This window comes from Notechis scutatus, chromosome 1 (genome assembly GCF_049901735.1).
Source record: "Notechis scutatus isolate UNSWTSFEM ecotype Mainland chromosome 1, rNotScu1.2, whole genome shotgun sequence".
Classification (NCBI taxonomy): domain Eukaryota; kingdom Metazoa; phylum Chordata; class Lepidosauria; order Squamata; family Elapidae; genus Notechis; species Notechis scutatus.
In genome coordinates this window covers 303,278,082-303,295,536 of record NC_142009.1, presented here as the reverse complement: position 1 = coordinate 303,295,536, position 17,455 = coordinate 303,278,082, and the positions used below count along the sequence as shown (strand labels likewise).

General features: G+C 39.8%; 1 protein-coding gene across 4 annotated transcripts in view; it reads right to left on the bottom strand.

The window, feature by feature from the left end:
• The window catches only part of VRK1 (VRK serine/threonine kinase 1), a 32,219-nt gene that overhangs the window by 3,081 nt on the left and 11,683 nt on the right, over positions 1–17,455 (bottom strand). For all 4 annotated transcript variants that reach the window (XM_026679390.2, XM_087952141.1, XM_087952143.1 and 1 more), the window contains 5 exons: positions 14,848–14,980; positions 13,145–13,265; positions 11,528–11,586; positions 10,217–10,389; positions 2,585–2,696 (listed from right to left, as the gene is read on the bottom strand). In XM_026679390.2, the coding sequence (XP_026535175.1) occupies positions 2,585–2,696; positions 10,217–10,389; positions 11,528–11,586; positions 13,145–13,265; positions 14,848–14,980 (598 nt within the window). The remainder of the gene's footprint in view (positions 1–2,584; positions 2,697–10,216; positions 10,390–11,527; positions 11,587–13,144; positions 13,266–14,847; positions 14,981–17,455) is intronic.

The window sequence follows — 17,455 nt, the reverse complement described above, 5'->3', positions numbered from 1 at the left end:
CCTGCTGGTGTAGTGGTTCAGATGCAATAAAGTTGGAGAAGGCAGTACCTTATCTTACTGAGGCTTGAGGTTGGGAGAGATCAAGCTGGAAATGGCTTGGATGGAGGTGGGTCCTGCCTAGAAATTGGGCGGGATTTAGTTAACGATGGCAGTGATAGGTCCAAGCCAGGCTGGGTGCATTAGCAGCAGAAAGAAAAACACAGCAATGGTCAGCTAGGCTGGCACAGACAAAACATAAGCCAGCAGGCCTGGCAGAGACAGTGTTGTGTTTAGTGATCAGAAGGGCAGAAATGCGGAATCAGGGTAGGGGGAGCACCTATCCTGTAATTTTAAGTGCAGGTGGGCTGCCAAGCACCCAAATTTTGACTACCTGACCATTGGGGGGGGGGGGGAGAATACAACAGTCATAACTTTAGGGACTGGTCTTATACCAGTCATTCAGCACTACTAACTACAAATGATTATTAAACAAATAGTTGTTAAGTGAGGACCACTTGTAATGATATCCAGTCAGGGGTCCCAAACGCCTGGACCTGATAGCAGGCTGCAGCCTGTTCAGAACCAGGCCGCACGAGCGATGAGTGAGCACAGAACCATCCTGTCTTCCCCACCCAAGCCGCCAGCAGTCCGCAAAACCGGAAAGATTGGGGATTGCTGCTTTAAGTGTCAAGTACTAATACTTGAAAGAGCATATCTCCCAGTATCTAAATACTCAAATGTTAAGACCTGGATGAGCTATAGTAATATAGTAATAGTAATATTTATAGTAATATTTGCCAACCAAAAGGGAGTGGGGAAGGCGTTTGAAAGAGCAGTGCGGCATCTTGGAAATTGAAAGTGCATTCCTTACATAGTTTTTCAGAGATAGTAACTTGATGTCTGAAGTTTCTGCTGCGCAAAATTCTAACTGGAGAACATGATTGATAACTCTTGGCTATGGATGTGTCTCATTGGAGAATATGAATTATGATACATCCAGAGGGTGGGGGAAAAACAGGGTTAAGGGTGACAAGAAATTATGTGTCTCAGAGTTGGCTACACCCAGGCAGTGCCGGACATGTTAACTCCCAAAAAATCCTTTGAAGTTTTGGAAGCTTGGCTCGAGACTCATGATTTAATTGGGGTAACTGCCGGAATCCTGACAATATGGCTGCAGGTATGTAATGTCATTTCCAGGTTTGTGCTGACATTTTCTGCCTTTCAATACGAGTGATGTGGTGGCCTAGAGCCATCAAAAGGCTGTGAGTTCGATCCTAGGTAGAGATAGATATTTCTCTCTGGGCACATTGAGAATATATGTGCTGAATGAAACTCCGCATTGGTGACAGGAAAGGCATCCAGCCATTAAAATACTCTGCTAGCTCCATTCAGTTGCCAGGCTCCACCCTGCAAGGGATTATGGGGTCGTTAAATGAAGATGAATTTGAGTTGCCATTACTGTCACAGCCTGTTTATGCCTTCTGGCCTTTAGCTGTATCTTTGTTTTGGTTGTTGTGGCCGTGTCTTAACTTGGCTGTAGTTATATTTAACTTGTTTTACTATTTTTTCTTGCTTTCTTATAGATTGTAGATTGATGCTCTGAATAATAGGTTGGCTATAAATGTTTTAAACAAATAAAAATTAAAAAATGCCAAAAATATTTGCTGTCCAAAGCAATACAGCTTCATTTTGTGGAGCCAACTCAAAAGATCAAAGGAGGAATATAATTCAAGACAAGCTTTAACTCAAGAAAGTAGGACGCTCTGCTTCAACATTTTTAATAGCAACATTGAGGTGGGTTGGAACCGCCGATCCAAGTGTCTTCTGGGCATGAAAACCGTTGCAAGCCTTTGAAGTGATTTTTTGATGTATACCAGGTGCCACTACATTTCACAGAACTGCCTCAAAAGTGCGCCTTGATTGAGGTTTCTTTCAAAGGGAAGCAATCCTTTGATGCTTTGCACAGTCCTAACTTGGAAATGATACCATCTGCCACAGTGCCTTTTAGAGACGGGCTATAACTCACAAGCAGCGAATGTGTGAGGTCCAAACTAATTCCTGGCATTTCCTGCTAAAAGAATTGGCAAGCCTTCCTTTCAGTCGTCCTGCTGATGTGCATCTGCCGGTCATAAACTATAGTATATGCCAAAATACTACCAAGATTTTATAGTCTATCTGCATAACTCCCTTTTCTTAAGTAACTGCACTCACTGTTGCAAGTGACTACTACTGCTGCTGCTGCTGCTGCTGCTGTTGGTAGCCTCTGGCTGCAACCTGCTGTGATGACTTGGTTGTGGGGAGTCAGCACTTCCTGACAGTGAATTGGACAAGATAGGTGAGGATAAAAATGAAAACAGAGAGGAAAATAAATGGTGGGAAAAGGGGTAGGGAGCCACCGCCAACAACTTTCATTAACTAACTGTCATCAGTTTTATATGATGAGCAATAAATATATTTCACATTTGCTACTCGCAGATAGCTGACAATCTTTCTTTTTCCATGTTACCCAACAAAATGGTTAACATTTATTGTAGAATTTAAACATCTTTGAATTTTTCTATAGCGATAAATCTGTGACAAACACTAATAAGAATGTTTGACTTACTCGGTGATGCAGGCTTTCTTTTTTTGGCATTTTTCACACTGTCAACAGCTATTTCAGCATTGTCCTCCTCAGCAGTAGCTGTCCCTGATGCAGCAACTAATTTTCTTTTTGTCTATCGTCCAAATCAAAACAGAAAAAGTGCACACAGGCAAATTAAACAAATGATAACACCATATATAAAATTGCTAACCATATTTCTCAAAGTTTTCTATCCTCTGAGTAATTAACTCAAAAACCTTTTAACAGAAAAGGCATGTTATCTTAGGAATCATGCTATGATTTTTAATATTTTATACAGGTTCTGGCATGAACCTATTTTAGTCTATTCCACAACAAGAGTGTAGTTTACAGTAATCAGGTACAATTACAACAGCACATTGAGTGTGGGCCTTCCATACAACAAGACTTCTTATGCATACAAAATTTGCTTCTTGCACTGCCTAAGCAGCTTCCTTTATATTGAAATTTTATTTTAAGTGATTGGAGGGATTCTTGTCTTGTACAAATTGCAGACACTTCTCTGCTAAGAAATTCAGGCTTTACACACATTTAGGTAAGAATTCAGATATTCACTATATTTCATATTTTCAGAATAATGAAATATAGTGCTAAAACAATGAGAAAAATACATATTCCAATATTATTTTTAAATTATTTTTAAAAGAATACCAATTACTATATAGTGTAGAATTATAGATCATGAATTAGAAACATTCATTTATTATTTAAGATCAAAATTTAAATTATAGTCAGTGAACCCCAAAAGTAAAATTTCAAGCAGCCACCATTGACAGCCTCCTTTCCATACTGATTTTTAATAGTTTGAAAACATTCCAATTAGAAAACAACATAAATAAATAAAGTTCTGGCTCTTCCTGGGATTCATTTTTTAACGTAAAAGAGATTTCTAAAAGCTTTCAGACTTATTTGGTTAAAATGTTGTTTGTTATTCCCTTACCCTCCACAGCGAGAACTGCTTCTCAACCAGAAATGCATCCGGTTAGATCCCTTATAAATGGTGCAGAGAGGACAATATGCTTCAAAAGAAACTGGAACTGTGCATATATTTCCCCTGTTTTACTATGAATGTTAAGAAACCAAAATGTTTTTCAATGTTCTTAGCCTATCAGCATAAAAAGTACTACTAAGCTTCCACTCACTTTTTTGGTAACTTTGATCAAAGTATATCCATAGTGAAAGAGCTGAAGTGGCTACAAGCTTATATAGCCGATGCGAAAAGGGGAGACTGCATTACATCTTTCCATCTTTCACGATTACCATCTAAACCCCGCTGGGCTGAACAGATTGGTTCGATAATTACATACAATAACTGCAGTGGGCAGGTAACCCTCAGCTGGCACAGGGCAGCTCCCCTGGGAGAACTTCCATATGCAAATAGCACTGATGGAGTGCATTAGGTACATCTTTCTTGCCGGTGCATAGGCCTGATTAACACCAACTCAAACTCCAAGGTTAGCATGTCAGCAGATTTGTGATGCATTAGGCAGGAATAAAGAGACATTTTTTCTCATTCTGACCAAAATTAAGAAGGAATCTTTCAGCATTGTATTGCTTTTATATACAGGATATAAATGCATCCTTCTTGTCCAACTGGAATAGAGCTGTGCTTTTTTAAGACTTACTGTTAAAGCAGCTATTCAGTACTTTCCACATACTAAACTAGCTTTCCAGATTATACAGTGAAAAGCACATTCTTAATTTTGATTCAGGCCAGCTAGATATCAAGGAAAGTCTGTCAGAGGCAACACTCAAGTCTGATGCAGAGTGCACAGTGAACTATGAATTACTAATTCATATTTATTTCAGTTCAAATGTTTTCTAGCTATTATCAAATGTCATCAATGGACTCATCACTAAGCATATTCCATGACTTGAGTAGTTTACAAGCTCAATAATTGTAATTTCACTGCATGAAATTGAAGGAAACTTCTCTTTTGGCAGAAGTTAACTGAACAAATGTAACTGTTACAGCAACATCATCCAGTTCATATGAAAGTGAATTAAATTTAAGCCTAGTAGGGAATGCTCTCTCATTAATAAATCCCAGAACCAGAATCACTTAAAATGCACAATAGAGAAGATGAATAACTCCCTCTGTAACCAATTTCAATTAGCTGGGCAGCAACTCTACTATTTCTCAATTTACTAGCCATTATGATATGGCATCATCATATGTACCCAACAGAATGCAGTTTTGAGGTTCAACTTGGAATAGATTCCTAGCTAATATTGAAATTGAAAAATGTATCGTGCAGTCCTATCCATAATCAAAAGTATGTCGTTACTGGAGTTTGTTCCTTAGCAGGTATACAGCTGTACACCAGTTAAAAACATAATGTTCTACAGCAGCTCATTTGGTGGGAGGGGGGGGGGGAATGGTGGGAGAGAAAAGAGTAGTTCATCTTATACTTGTCTGAGAGCTAAGGAATATGGCATACTGAGTTAGGAGCCTGAGCATCCTTAAGCTTGTACACTCCTACTCTTTCTTTCAGATCTAGCCATTGTTTGTTTGAGAACTAACTAGCTTGAAAAATGATGGCATATATATATATAAAACTTTATACAAGAGCTTCTCCAAAACCAGAAGGGAAGAGACCTTTGTTCAGGTGGGAAAAAGTGTATGCGAACAAACCAGAGAATTGTTATGCAAGTCTTTATGGGATTACAACAGATTTAAGAAGTAAATCCTTGGAATCATCAGAATAATCAAAATAATTATTTCTAATGAAATGCTACAAGGCTTATCTACCTACCTTTATAATAGCCTGCCTCATTTGAAAAGATTCATGACACATAAAGCAGGTTTTTACCAATACAGCATCATTGTAAAGAGAGTTACATTTTATGCATTAGGAACTTACTCTAAAGAATTCTACTCTATTTTTATAAATCAAGTCTCTTGTCCAATTATAAACTAAATAAATGCTTTTAGGATTTTTCTTCTACAAAGTACAATTAAACTGACACAGTAGAATTGAAAATCTCAGTACACAAAATCTATCTAGTTAAACCTTGGAATTATATTAAGACAACCATTTCTATTTTTTTTTTCATTTCACATGCTAATCAAAAATAAAGAAAGCCCAAAGCATAGAGTAATAGGAAGCAAGCTGCAAGTTCCTTGAAATATTTAAAAGGATTCATGTTTCCAGTTAGCTCCTTTGTAAATCAAATTTTCAACTGAAAAACATTCTATTCATTTGGCTGCAGAGCTGCAATCCCATTAGGTGCTCCTTGCTTTGTAACACCTACAAACAGTAGTCCTCAACTTACGAACATTTTGTTCAGTGACTGTTCAAAGTTACAGCAATGCTGAACGCAGGGACTGAGAACTGGTTCCCAAAGTTATGGCTGTTGCAAAGTCCCTGTGGCCACATGATCAAAATTCAATCACTTGGCAGCCTGCCATACTTACACAGGGGTGCTTCAACTCCCCAACCTGCCTATCTCTGCTCTTTTGCCCCCTGAACTCTGCAGCCTCTGCCGCCCTAGGTGACTTTTGCCATCTTGTTCTCATTGGCCACATAAGGCTTTGCTGACCAAGTTGCTCTTGGTGGTTTTCTTACGGGACTTGGGAGGATGGGATGGCCTCATATGGTCAGCAGCTGCCTCATAAAGGGTCAGGCTGGGAGTACTTTGCCAGCAGCGAAAGCAAGAAGATGGCAGAGATCACACAGAGTAAAAGGGCCTCAGAACGCAAGAGAGCGAGGGGGCTGTGATTGGGACTGGGCTTCACACAGCAGCTCAGGGGCTTCTTGTAGTCCCAGAGCTGCAGCACATGAAGAAGCCTCTGAGCTGCAGTGTGACGAGCAGCCTCAGGGTTTGGATTGGGGTAGGTCTGTGATGGCGAACCTATGGCATGCGTGCCAGAAGTGGTAAGCGGAGCCATCTCTTCAGGCATGCGGAGCCATCACCTGTTGCTCTGCCGGGTTCCAGAGCATGCATGCGCGGCAGCCACCTGGTTTTCAGGTTTCTGGCATGCATGTGTGTGCGAAGACCAGCTGGCTGATGCACATGCGCACACTGGAACCCGGAAGAGCAACAAGCGATGGCTCCACGTGCCCAAAGACATGGAGAGGGGATCCCAGCAATCACTTCCTAGGGGAGTCAAGCTGTCGGCCAGGACGGGCGGACCGGGCTTCTCTCCCTCCCCTCCCAAGTGGGCTTCTTGCGTGGCCCCAGACTTCCAGCCCGCAGCATCAATGCACATCAATGGTCCAGTGCGCCTGGCCGGCTTGGATGCCACAGAAAAGCAGCAGCAGCAAGGGGCAGGAGCGACTGGCCAGCCCCCGCAGCCACACCCCCACCGACGAGCTGGGCTTTCAGCAGCGTCTCCATGTGTCAGGAGCTGTGCTCTCCTCCGGCCCTCCTGGGGCAGCTCATCTCCCTGATGACGGCTAGTCCACTTCCTCCTCCAGCATCCCGGCTGGAAGCGGCAGTGTGAGGGGCTGGAAGCGGTTCTCGCGGTGCCGCTTCTGGCCAGGATGCTGGAGGAGGAGCCGCTATCGGGGAGGTGAGTTGCGCCAGGAGGGCCGGAGGAGAGCACAACTTCTCACGCATGGATACGCCACTGAGGGCCTGGCTTGCTGCCGTGGGAGACGCTGTGGGGGCCTGCCAGTTGCTCCTGCCCATCACCCTGCGGCTGCCTTTTTATAGGGTGATGAGGCTGCACAGGAACTGAGTCCATGTGGGAAGAACAGCTATCTGGTGCCGGGATAAGAGGGGTGGGGGCAGGGTGGGGGCTTCCGAGGCCAGCCGTGGGATTGGAATCGGCTGGATGCAGAAACCAACACCGTCTATGGCCTGGTGCGCGGCTTGCTTACGTGAGCCAGCCTTACTGTTTGGAGGCTGAATGGAGCAGAGAAGCACTGCGGGGCCAGGCCATTCACACCCGTGTCCAGCCAGCCAGAATTCGCTGCGCCGGGGCAGGAATGAGACATTGTCCCGTGGTGCCTGCTCCCGCTTGAGCAGGGAGGACGAGGAGAACAGCAAGGGTTTGCGCTGGCTGGCAAGGCAGGGTGCAGGTCAGGCAGTGCTGGCTGGCTGGTTGGAGAGGGAGCAATCATTAGGTGGCTGCCGCTGCTTCAGTGGGGAAGATGCGGAGAAAAACAGCTCCTGTCCCCTTCCCCTGCCACCATCGCCATTAGCTGAAATGCTCCAGCTAAAGCAGGGATTGCATGCTCGCACTCTCATACAAACACACACACACACACAAACACACAGTTTGGAAAGTCCCCTTCCTCTCTCTCTCTGCAGCAGCAGTTGCACGTTTCAGTGCCTGGCTGGAAGGGCACTCAGAAAAGCCAGTGGGGGGCACAGGGGGCCAACTCCACACCTCCCTGCCTTGCTTTATACGCCTCTCCCCCACCTTGCTGCTCAGGAAGGTCCTGCTGCCCGCACCGCTGCCAGAAGCTTGGCTGAAGATCGCTCTCTCTCCCATACACACACACAGTTTGGAGAGCCCCCCGTCTCACCCCATTTGCATGCAAGCTCCATGGGACAACAAGGTATCATTAAGTAGTTAAGTAGAAAGTAAGGTTTTTTTGGGAGGGTGGGGGGGAAGCAGGAGACCGGCAAACACTTTTCACAACGAGAATGAACATTTTCTGGTGGGTTTTTCAGTGGCCATCAAGAAGGTACCACTATCTATTGAAAGGAGTTGCAGGCGAACAGTGGGAGGGCAGCGGCGCTGCTGAAATGAAAGGCAGAAACTGGCAGGCCATGCTCTTCCAAGCATGGGTAGTGCGGCCGATTCCTATGCCGGCGGTGGAAGAGGAGAAAGAAGAGGCGGCGCTGTTGGCTGCAGCCATAGAAGCCGAGGTGGCAGATTCGCCGTCCTGGTCCTCTCACTTCTGCTGCCCAGGGGTTCACTGGCAGCAGAACTGCCTTATCCTTATGTGTCTGTTTCAGGAGGAAGGTCTGTCCAACACTGGGGTAACAGACATGCCGGCTGGGAAGCGGTTGTGCTCCCTTGGCAGGGGGGGAAGGATGGGGTGGGGGTGCTTCATTAATACTTTTGTGGTTTCTGACACGTGTATGCTCACTGGCCAGCTGGTCTGCACATGCGTGCCAGAACCCGGAAGAACAAGTGGCCAGTGCACATGCACGCCCTGGAAACCAGCTACTCTTCTGGTTTCTGGCACATGGGCTTTTTGGCACTCAGTGCCAAAAAGGTTTGCCAACACTGGGGTAGGTCCTCACATAATCAGTGGAATTCAGTTAACAGCAATGGGGAGTGTTGGGATTGCTGTTGCTAAGCGATGAGGTCACATAATGTCATGCTTTATGAGCAGATCACCTATGACAGAAACTCAGCTCACAATTGTGGTCATAAATCAAGGACCACCTGTTCATTTGCGATAGGCATCTTCAAGTGGAGACAATTCAGCTCTTTCATCTAGAAATGGCTATATTAGAAGGAATGCTACCTTGGCGGCCTAGTCCCAGCAAACCATTCACTCTAAATCTTATGGTGGGACAGGGACCCTATAATGCATTTTTTATTATGCTGGTCTTGAATATGGCTTGGATTAAGCAATTAATGCAAAATAACTGAGCAGCCATTAGCAAAAATAGGGATTACCATCACTTTATAGCTGTACTTTGCCAATTTCCTAACTTATTTGAGGTTTCAGAGACCTCTACCATGTGTATCATTAACAAACACTACTAGTAGGGAAGCTGCTTAGTGAGTTTACAGTCTTTTTTCATTCCAAATAATAAATTTCATTTAATATCTGTGTTAATATATTTACTATAAATTTCCCTCTTCATGAATAAAAACAAGTCTTGGTTTCAGACAAATTGGCCACATATTAGGAGTCAGTATGCGAGATAAAGACAGATATATGAAATTTAACTTAGGTCAGTGTTAATAATGCCTTCCTTTTAAAAAGAATGACCTACATTAAATGTGCAGCAGTATTTTTTTCTATCTGATGTGACCAAAGACATATTACATAAAGAAATTTTCATTGCAAAAATGCCTCATATTTACAAACTCCAAAGTTACATAATTATCATTGTCCTTGAATAATATATTTAATAATTAGGGTGATCAATTAATCCTGACATCCAATACAAATGCATGGATAATATGTCTGGATACAAAATGCATAGATAACTTGATCCCTATCAAATCCTTTGAAAGCTTAGTTTGAATGCAATTGGGGATGATGACTCATTTCAAGATTTTGTTGTAATTTCTATTTTTCAGTAATGAACAACTGGTTACCCACATAATTAAGTACTGCATACAAATTGCATGTTTCTACATCTGCTTAAGAGAATTTTGTGGCAAGTGCTTTTGCCACCCAAGTACTCATGCTGAGTGTGATTTCAAAGGCAATTTTTGATTTGGTAGCCCCAAATTTTAAAATATTTGAACCAAAGAACCACCTCAAAGGTGTGTGCAACTCTCAACCACACTTGAACTAATTCTTTGGATTGCAGGTAGCTATAGGAAATTTAAATAAGCCAATGGCCCAGTCAAGTCTCCTACGCACAATTTTTCTTTCCCTTTACTGTCTTGATTTAACCATTTATAAAACCATTCACTCTTATTTCAGTTGAAAACAAGATACATTAAATACAGATCTGAATTAAGAAGACCTTAGGCTTTGCTGGAACATCGCCATTCAATGAAACTTCAAAATCCAGTATGCCATCATCTTTGTGACCAATGTCTTGCAGACCTTGAAGAAATATTTCTCGTAATTCCTGGTAGGGTGGTTTTTCAGTGTAGGACAGAGCCATCACTTTTTCCATATACCTGGCTATTTCATCTAAAGAAAGCAATGGAAAGTCCCAATATAACAATTACATTTTCATGTAGCAATATAGTGATAAGGTATAAAATTCAGATACAACACAGTCATAACTATTTTCTAACATGCTAAGAAACATATTTTCTTCTTCTCTGCTCACAGAAAGTATTTTGTTTTTGGAAACAGAATCTATAAAATACATAAAATTCTGCTTGGGATAATCAGTGTAATAGCTAGATCCAGATAAATATCACAGAAGAGTCAAAAGGAGAGCTTTCCTGACAATTTCACATCTTCAAAAATAACTCTGGAGGGGATAGATTTGTCGAATAAAGAAGGGCATCTTCTCCCATATTTGTCAGGTTCTAAGCAGACCTGAGGCAGTCATTTAATCTTTGTAGATTCATTTTATTCAGGAATATTGAAGTCTCGTAGAAATATCAAATTTCATAGTATACATAACATGAACTTTGTTTACAGGCACAAATATGCTGGAGAATCTGGATGTACAGTACAGATGAACAGATCCCTCTTTTAATAATTTATTTCTTAATCTTTTGACATTTGAAAATGTAATTATAAAATAAATAACCACAGTAAATCTTAAAACAGAACTATGTTTAATAGTAGCGTGATTTTAAAAATAATTAAGATCAGCAAATAGATTTAAACAGGGAAATTATAATAACATTGGTCAGATTTTTTTTTACTATCTTTTCTGAAAAGAAAAATATTTCCTAGCAAACTATCTTTATTCAATTTCATGAGATATAGTTTCATTTATAACTCTTTTCTGTGCAGTAAGTAAGCCTGCAAACATATAGACCACAATAGCATCAGAATGCTAGTGAAACAGATATTGTTGGCAAAATGGGTTGCTTTTCCTTTCAACTTACTCTGAAACCTCAAATAAAGTATATGATGAGGGAGGAGAGAAAAAGTCTGTTTCCAGGCTGCTCTTATATCATCCATAAATATTAGACATGTGTTTTTATTCTGCCTGTAAATTACATGTCAGGACTTTGGGGGACAATTTATTCACTCCCCAAATAAGAGACACTGGAATATTTTGTTTCAAAGAATTCCTTTATCTTTTTTCCTTACATGAAAGAATTACATTTGTTTGATGAAATAATTTAAGCAGGCTCTCACTTACCCGGCTTGTCTTCTTTAGTGAAACATTTCAACATGAAGTCTGAAATGTTATCTGTATACCTGGGAGGAAAAACAAGATGTCAAATTGAGTTTAACAGATCAATAGTTAAATTTTGATCTGTTAGATTTTCTTTCCTGTCAAATATGCAATACATATATGCAGTACATGCAATACACACATACACTGATAGCAATAATAATAATAAAGAGTAATAAAGCTATTCTAGCTTTTTAAAATTACATTCCGTTATTGAATAATATGTTACAATCATGCTGTCATGGGTAAGGACTGAAAACTTTCTGACATAGAAATCCTGTTGTATTAAGTTTTTGATGAGAATGTTAAGAGAAATAGGAATCTATAACATTTATTTTTACAAATAAAACAATGATTGTGAAACTAAAATGACTTTAGCATCTGGCTTTATGAAGATTATATGTAGAACATGGCAAAACAGGATAAGTAAGCTAGGACCATGGGACCATAGACCATGGGCTCTATGACAATTCACCACGGCCATCTCGCCACAAGACAACTCACTGCAGGGCAAGAGATACACTAATATAAAAGAAATGGAATAGAATCATTAAAGAAAGGATGCAAAATGAGGGACAAAATGAAATGTGAATGAATGATAAATACTAAAATAATTATTTATTGTAAATAATTAAATTGAATTGTTAAATTGTCCCGTAGCAAGTTGGTCGTGACAAGCTGTCCATTTCAAAGACCATGTTCACGTCTCATGTTTTCAGCTGTCAAAGGAATACTATAGTGTTTATTTAGGACCCATGTGGATTCAGCAGAGCTAGTAAAAATAGCATTTAATGAATAAACATTTATAATTCTGTTATAAATATTATAACATTTATAATTCTGTTATAAATATTCTATCATATTAGAATTCTGTTGCAAGCTGATGTTAAATAAGCTTTGTGAAGGGAGGACAACAAAAAGCATGCACCACTTAAGAATAATATAACAACATTCAGCATTAACACTTTACAGGATTTCTAGTTTCAATGTTTCTGGCTTTATCTTAGAGTGCAGATAAAACAGTTCAAAAATCAAAATGTGCATGTGTATCTGTAATAAAATCTCTAAATTTCAACATCAAAAGTGGTATCATTTATGAAAAAAATCTGTTGTACTAATTCAACATGCACTCTTTTGTTTGTTTACCTTATTCTTCTTTCACATTAAGCATTTTTGTCCCTTCCTGTAAGATTCAGCTCTGCCCTCAAACCCAAACCAAAGACTCATTGGCTGATTTCGGGTCAATTGCTCCTTCTCAGGTCAACTAAGCTTTCTAAGTTGTTCATTATGGGGACAATGGGAAGAGACAGTGCTATGTACACCACCTTCAGTTTCAGAAAGGTGGTATATAAATCCATCAATCAGTGTTCAAGTTGCAATACCGCACTGCAATATCTAACTGCATAGCTGAAATAAGAATGTCATCCAACTTCCACCCAATAATTCAATTTCAATTAAACCTGTCAAGTCTGTCTCACCTGGATTTTTAAGATGAAAATATGATATTTAGTTTCATCTAAACACATCTATACCAAGCAGTTTGAGTATATCCAATAGTATTGTTAAGTATGTTAAAATTACCTAATTTTCGACTCTTTGACATAATCTGGATTTTTCAGATTATCTTCCCAAGGCAGACTACCGCTAAGCCAGCAGATCATACAATAACCCAAAATTTCCAAGTCACCGCGTCTTGATGGAGCTAAAAAAGAAAAAAGTGCTAAATTCATAGTGAAGATGAAAATAGTTATAAAAAGTATCATTAAAGAACAAAAGGAATAATTAACTTAAAACCCCTATGTCTTTTAAAGATGATTAAGAAGTTCTCCTTTAGGAAAAGATGTCAGGTTTATTGCATTGCAATATTAGTTACAACCTATAAAGGCAGAACACTCTCTATGGATGATTATCTCAGTTACACTGAAAAGAAGTCATTGGTTGGAGAGTTTCAGATTGCCACGACAAATTTAAGACCACAGGGAAAAGTAGTACAGTATATAAAAAGAGAAAATGTTAATGGAATGAGACATGATTGAGGCTTTGACTGAAATAGTTATTCAAATTATATAAGAGCGTAATTGTTTTTGGCCAACATTTTTTCTTCTGAAACAGCTCTCATGAATCAAACATATTCTTGAAAGGCCATCCTGTATCATGAATCAGAAGCTATCTTAAGAGACTATCATGGTACTCAACAATGTTGACCAACTTTGTAGTCTTCAACTTGCCCTTTTTATAGAACGTTGTTGAGAGGATGGTTTGTGGTCAGCCACAGAGAAACTTGGGTTAACTAGGACTTTTCAATCTGGGTTCAGACTGGGGTTTATTCCTAAAAAATCATGAGCTACACTTGTGGATGTCTTTTTGAGAGTGAGAAGTGATGCAACCATTATAGTTCTTCTGGATCTCTTAGCAGTTTTCAAACCCAGGGTATCCTTTTGGTCTGGCTTTGGGGATTGGGAGGTATTATTTAACTGAGGTTCTCAATCTTTTTCCATGGTTGGTTCTAGTCATGTGGTGGGATGGAGAGATCAAGCCCTAAACCCCTGCAATATGCCGTGACTTAGGTCTCTCATTGCTTTTTTTAACATTTATATGAAACCGCTGATATAGTCATTCAATGGCATTTAGTGTGGTGTCATCAATACCTTGATGAAAACAGTCACACATGCCCACCATGGGACAGGCAGATGAAGCTATTGCAGAGCTGGCCTGGCCCCTCAATGTTATGAAGATCTGGATGGGAAGGAACTGGCCCTAATTCCACCCTGGCAAGAGGAAATGGCTGTATTTGGGCCAACCAGAGTCTGACAATGTGTCATATTTGACTCTGGATGGGGTGGTACTCCATTGGACACAGGGATCCTCCTAGATTTATACTTCCTACTTTAGGAGCAGGTTGCAACTGTGACCAATGGATCTTTTGCGCAGATAAATCTTATGTGCCAATTGTGCAGTTGTCTGAATTGAAAGGCCTTGCTTATGGTCACTCATGCTCTGGTACTTTCTGGAATGTGGTGAGTGCAGGAAGGCCAGGGAATGAAGAGAATGGCAGAGTCAGAATACAAGGTCAAGGGATGGAGGGTGCATCGGAATATTAAAAAGTGCAACTGTCCATGGGAAACTGCAATTATCACAAGTGACTGTGGGGGCACTGCAATGGCCCAAACTTTGAGGCCCAGTTGCAAGTAGCACTTGCTCAGCACTGTTGCAACTTCAAACTATTGCTAAATGAATGCTTGAGTAAGAAAAATGAATATGCATAAAAATAAAAACCATCTTACTCGCTCCCTTGTGTGCATCAATACTAGTAAATTCAAGAGTTCCATCATGACATCGTTTGGGGTTTTCTTTGTAATCCTTGTGATTGCCTTCTGGAGAGTATCGAAAAGCAAGGCCATAATCTACCAAGTACACCTGTGCAGGTTTCAAGCACAACAAAATCAATCCAAGAATTAAAAACAGCCAACCAGAAGATGTACTTTATTTATATAATACTGACAAGTTCTCATTATATTATTAATGTCAGGAAATGTTATTCAAAATATAAGTATGTATTCTCTTTTTGTACCAAGATTCTTCCTAATATTAAAAGTCTATATACTTATCCTATATACTTCAATAAAAGCAAAACATTATATTATTAAGTTTAACAGGACACCCAAGCAAATTAAAATAAGCCTACCTGCAATCCAGTAACATTATTCTAATATTGATGTTAAAGGAACCAAAAAGCAAAATATTATCTGCACCCCTGCCTTATTAACCAGCTCCTGAATGAACTGATGTAGAACAAATTGTCTCAGGGGTGTAGATGGTGATTCTAAATATCATATTACCAGCACAAACCTAATTCAGAATTATTTTTAATAACCAAGGCTCACTTTTCCAGTGGATGCTTTCAATTCCCACCTGAAGTCTCATGCTGCTTTTACCACCAGTCTCAATTTCATTTACATCTCACAAATTGTTATAGAAACAAGTCAGCACCAGTCCTATCCTCTCTCTTTTCCAATTCAATCTGCTGGGCTATACAAAGCTTTTTAGGGCATTGGATCAGGTTATTGAAGGGACCAAGGTAGATAGTCTCATGGTTTCTACCCTCCAGTAATAGACAGAATTGGTGCTCCCTCCCTCAAACAACTGCATCTATTAAGACCCAGGCCTTCTCTGTTGCAGCCCCTGCCCTCTGAGATTTGTGTAGCTCCCACTCTGATGATCTTGTGAAAAGTTTTTTAAAAATGGCCTTTCTCCCTGGCTACCGGCTAGGGTACTTATGGACCCTGTTGGTTATGGCTTTTTGATATATGGGGTGTGGTTATCCAGTCCATGGGAGGTTTTCTTTACCGTTTTCTGATTTTAAAGTATAAGCTTCCTGGAGTCATTCTGGAATTTTGTGGCTTCTAAATTAAATAAGTATGTAAATTCATTTCCTGGCTCCAAATCTGGGTAAGTGGAAATTAATATAGGTTATAAAAAGTCTGTGCTTACAGAAAAATCTTAGACTGGGGCTGCTAAAACTCCTGGTTTGATGAGCATATCATGAGTTCTCACAAAAGAGTTACCATGTAAGAAGGGGTCATCTTTTCATCAACGTAAGATTAGCCAACTACAAAATACCCATTAACCAGGAAGCCATTTCCCCCAGAATTCTAATGTGCCTGTTCTGAGCCTATTGACACATTTTAAACAAAACACTATATTTTGTTCCCACTGGGAATAACTGTAAGACTCAGTATCAATGTCTCTGCTTTGCACTATGCCAGCTCCCATTTTACTTTCATTAGAAAAATGTAAAAAAAGTCAGATGAATCCTTCCCAGAAATGTATTATATAAGAAATAAGCCAATAATCCTAAGAATATTTGCATTGTCAGATATACTGTAATTCTGTATCAAGCTAAGAAGATACGTCAAACATTAAGATGGGAAAAGTGTCTTTGAAGAGTGAGCTCCTGTGCTACAAATTTGTCTTGATTACAATGCACAGTGCCAATTTAAACAACTAAAAATTTGTCTTTAGTGTATGTAATATATGTATGTGTATATGTTACTTTATTATAAAAATTCTACTATAGAACACAATCAATAATTCCCCTTGAATTTTTGAAATTATTTTCATTTTAAGATAATTCTCATCTTCCAAAATAGTATTCTTTATCAACAATTCATACAATGGTGATAAAAACTGTGGTTGTAAGACAATAACTTTGACCTCAGGTTTACAAACAACAAAAACAAATCTAAAGTGATGGGGTGATCAATCTCATAATACCTCAAATAATGTGAACAAGTGAACTTGTCAACTAAAAAGATACTCATTTGGTCTTTTTAGCTGCCAGAAAAAGGGAGTGGGGGAAAACAAAGCATTCTTGAAATGCCTAGATATCAACTCAGCATCCTAAAGTTGTCGGAGGATCAGGTTATTGGACAGCATGAAGGATGATTCTTGGAGACTGATGTGTCCTATTGGAGAAGTCACATCCAGGGGGTGGGGAAAAGACTAGGGTCAAGGGGGAAATGTATGATGTGATTTAGTACCGGCTGCACCTAGCAACGCACCAACATGGCAAGTTCTAATAAACCAATTTATTTTTTCTGAGATGTGGCTAGAGACTTTTGCTTTGAATTAGGGGGATTTGTTGGAGCACTGACAGAATTATTTTTCCAGATGAATCTAGGAGCAGATCTTTTACTGTCATCCCTGCTTGAATAAAAGCAATGCAACCATCTAGTTACTCCTGGACCTCTTGCCAAGGAACAAAATAACCCTCACAATGTTTCTATCAATTTACATGGAAATATGAAATTGTCATCTCAAGAAAAGTATCTAAACCTGGAAATTATTCATTTGCTAATGATGACTACTATAACTAAATGATAATAATAAATA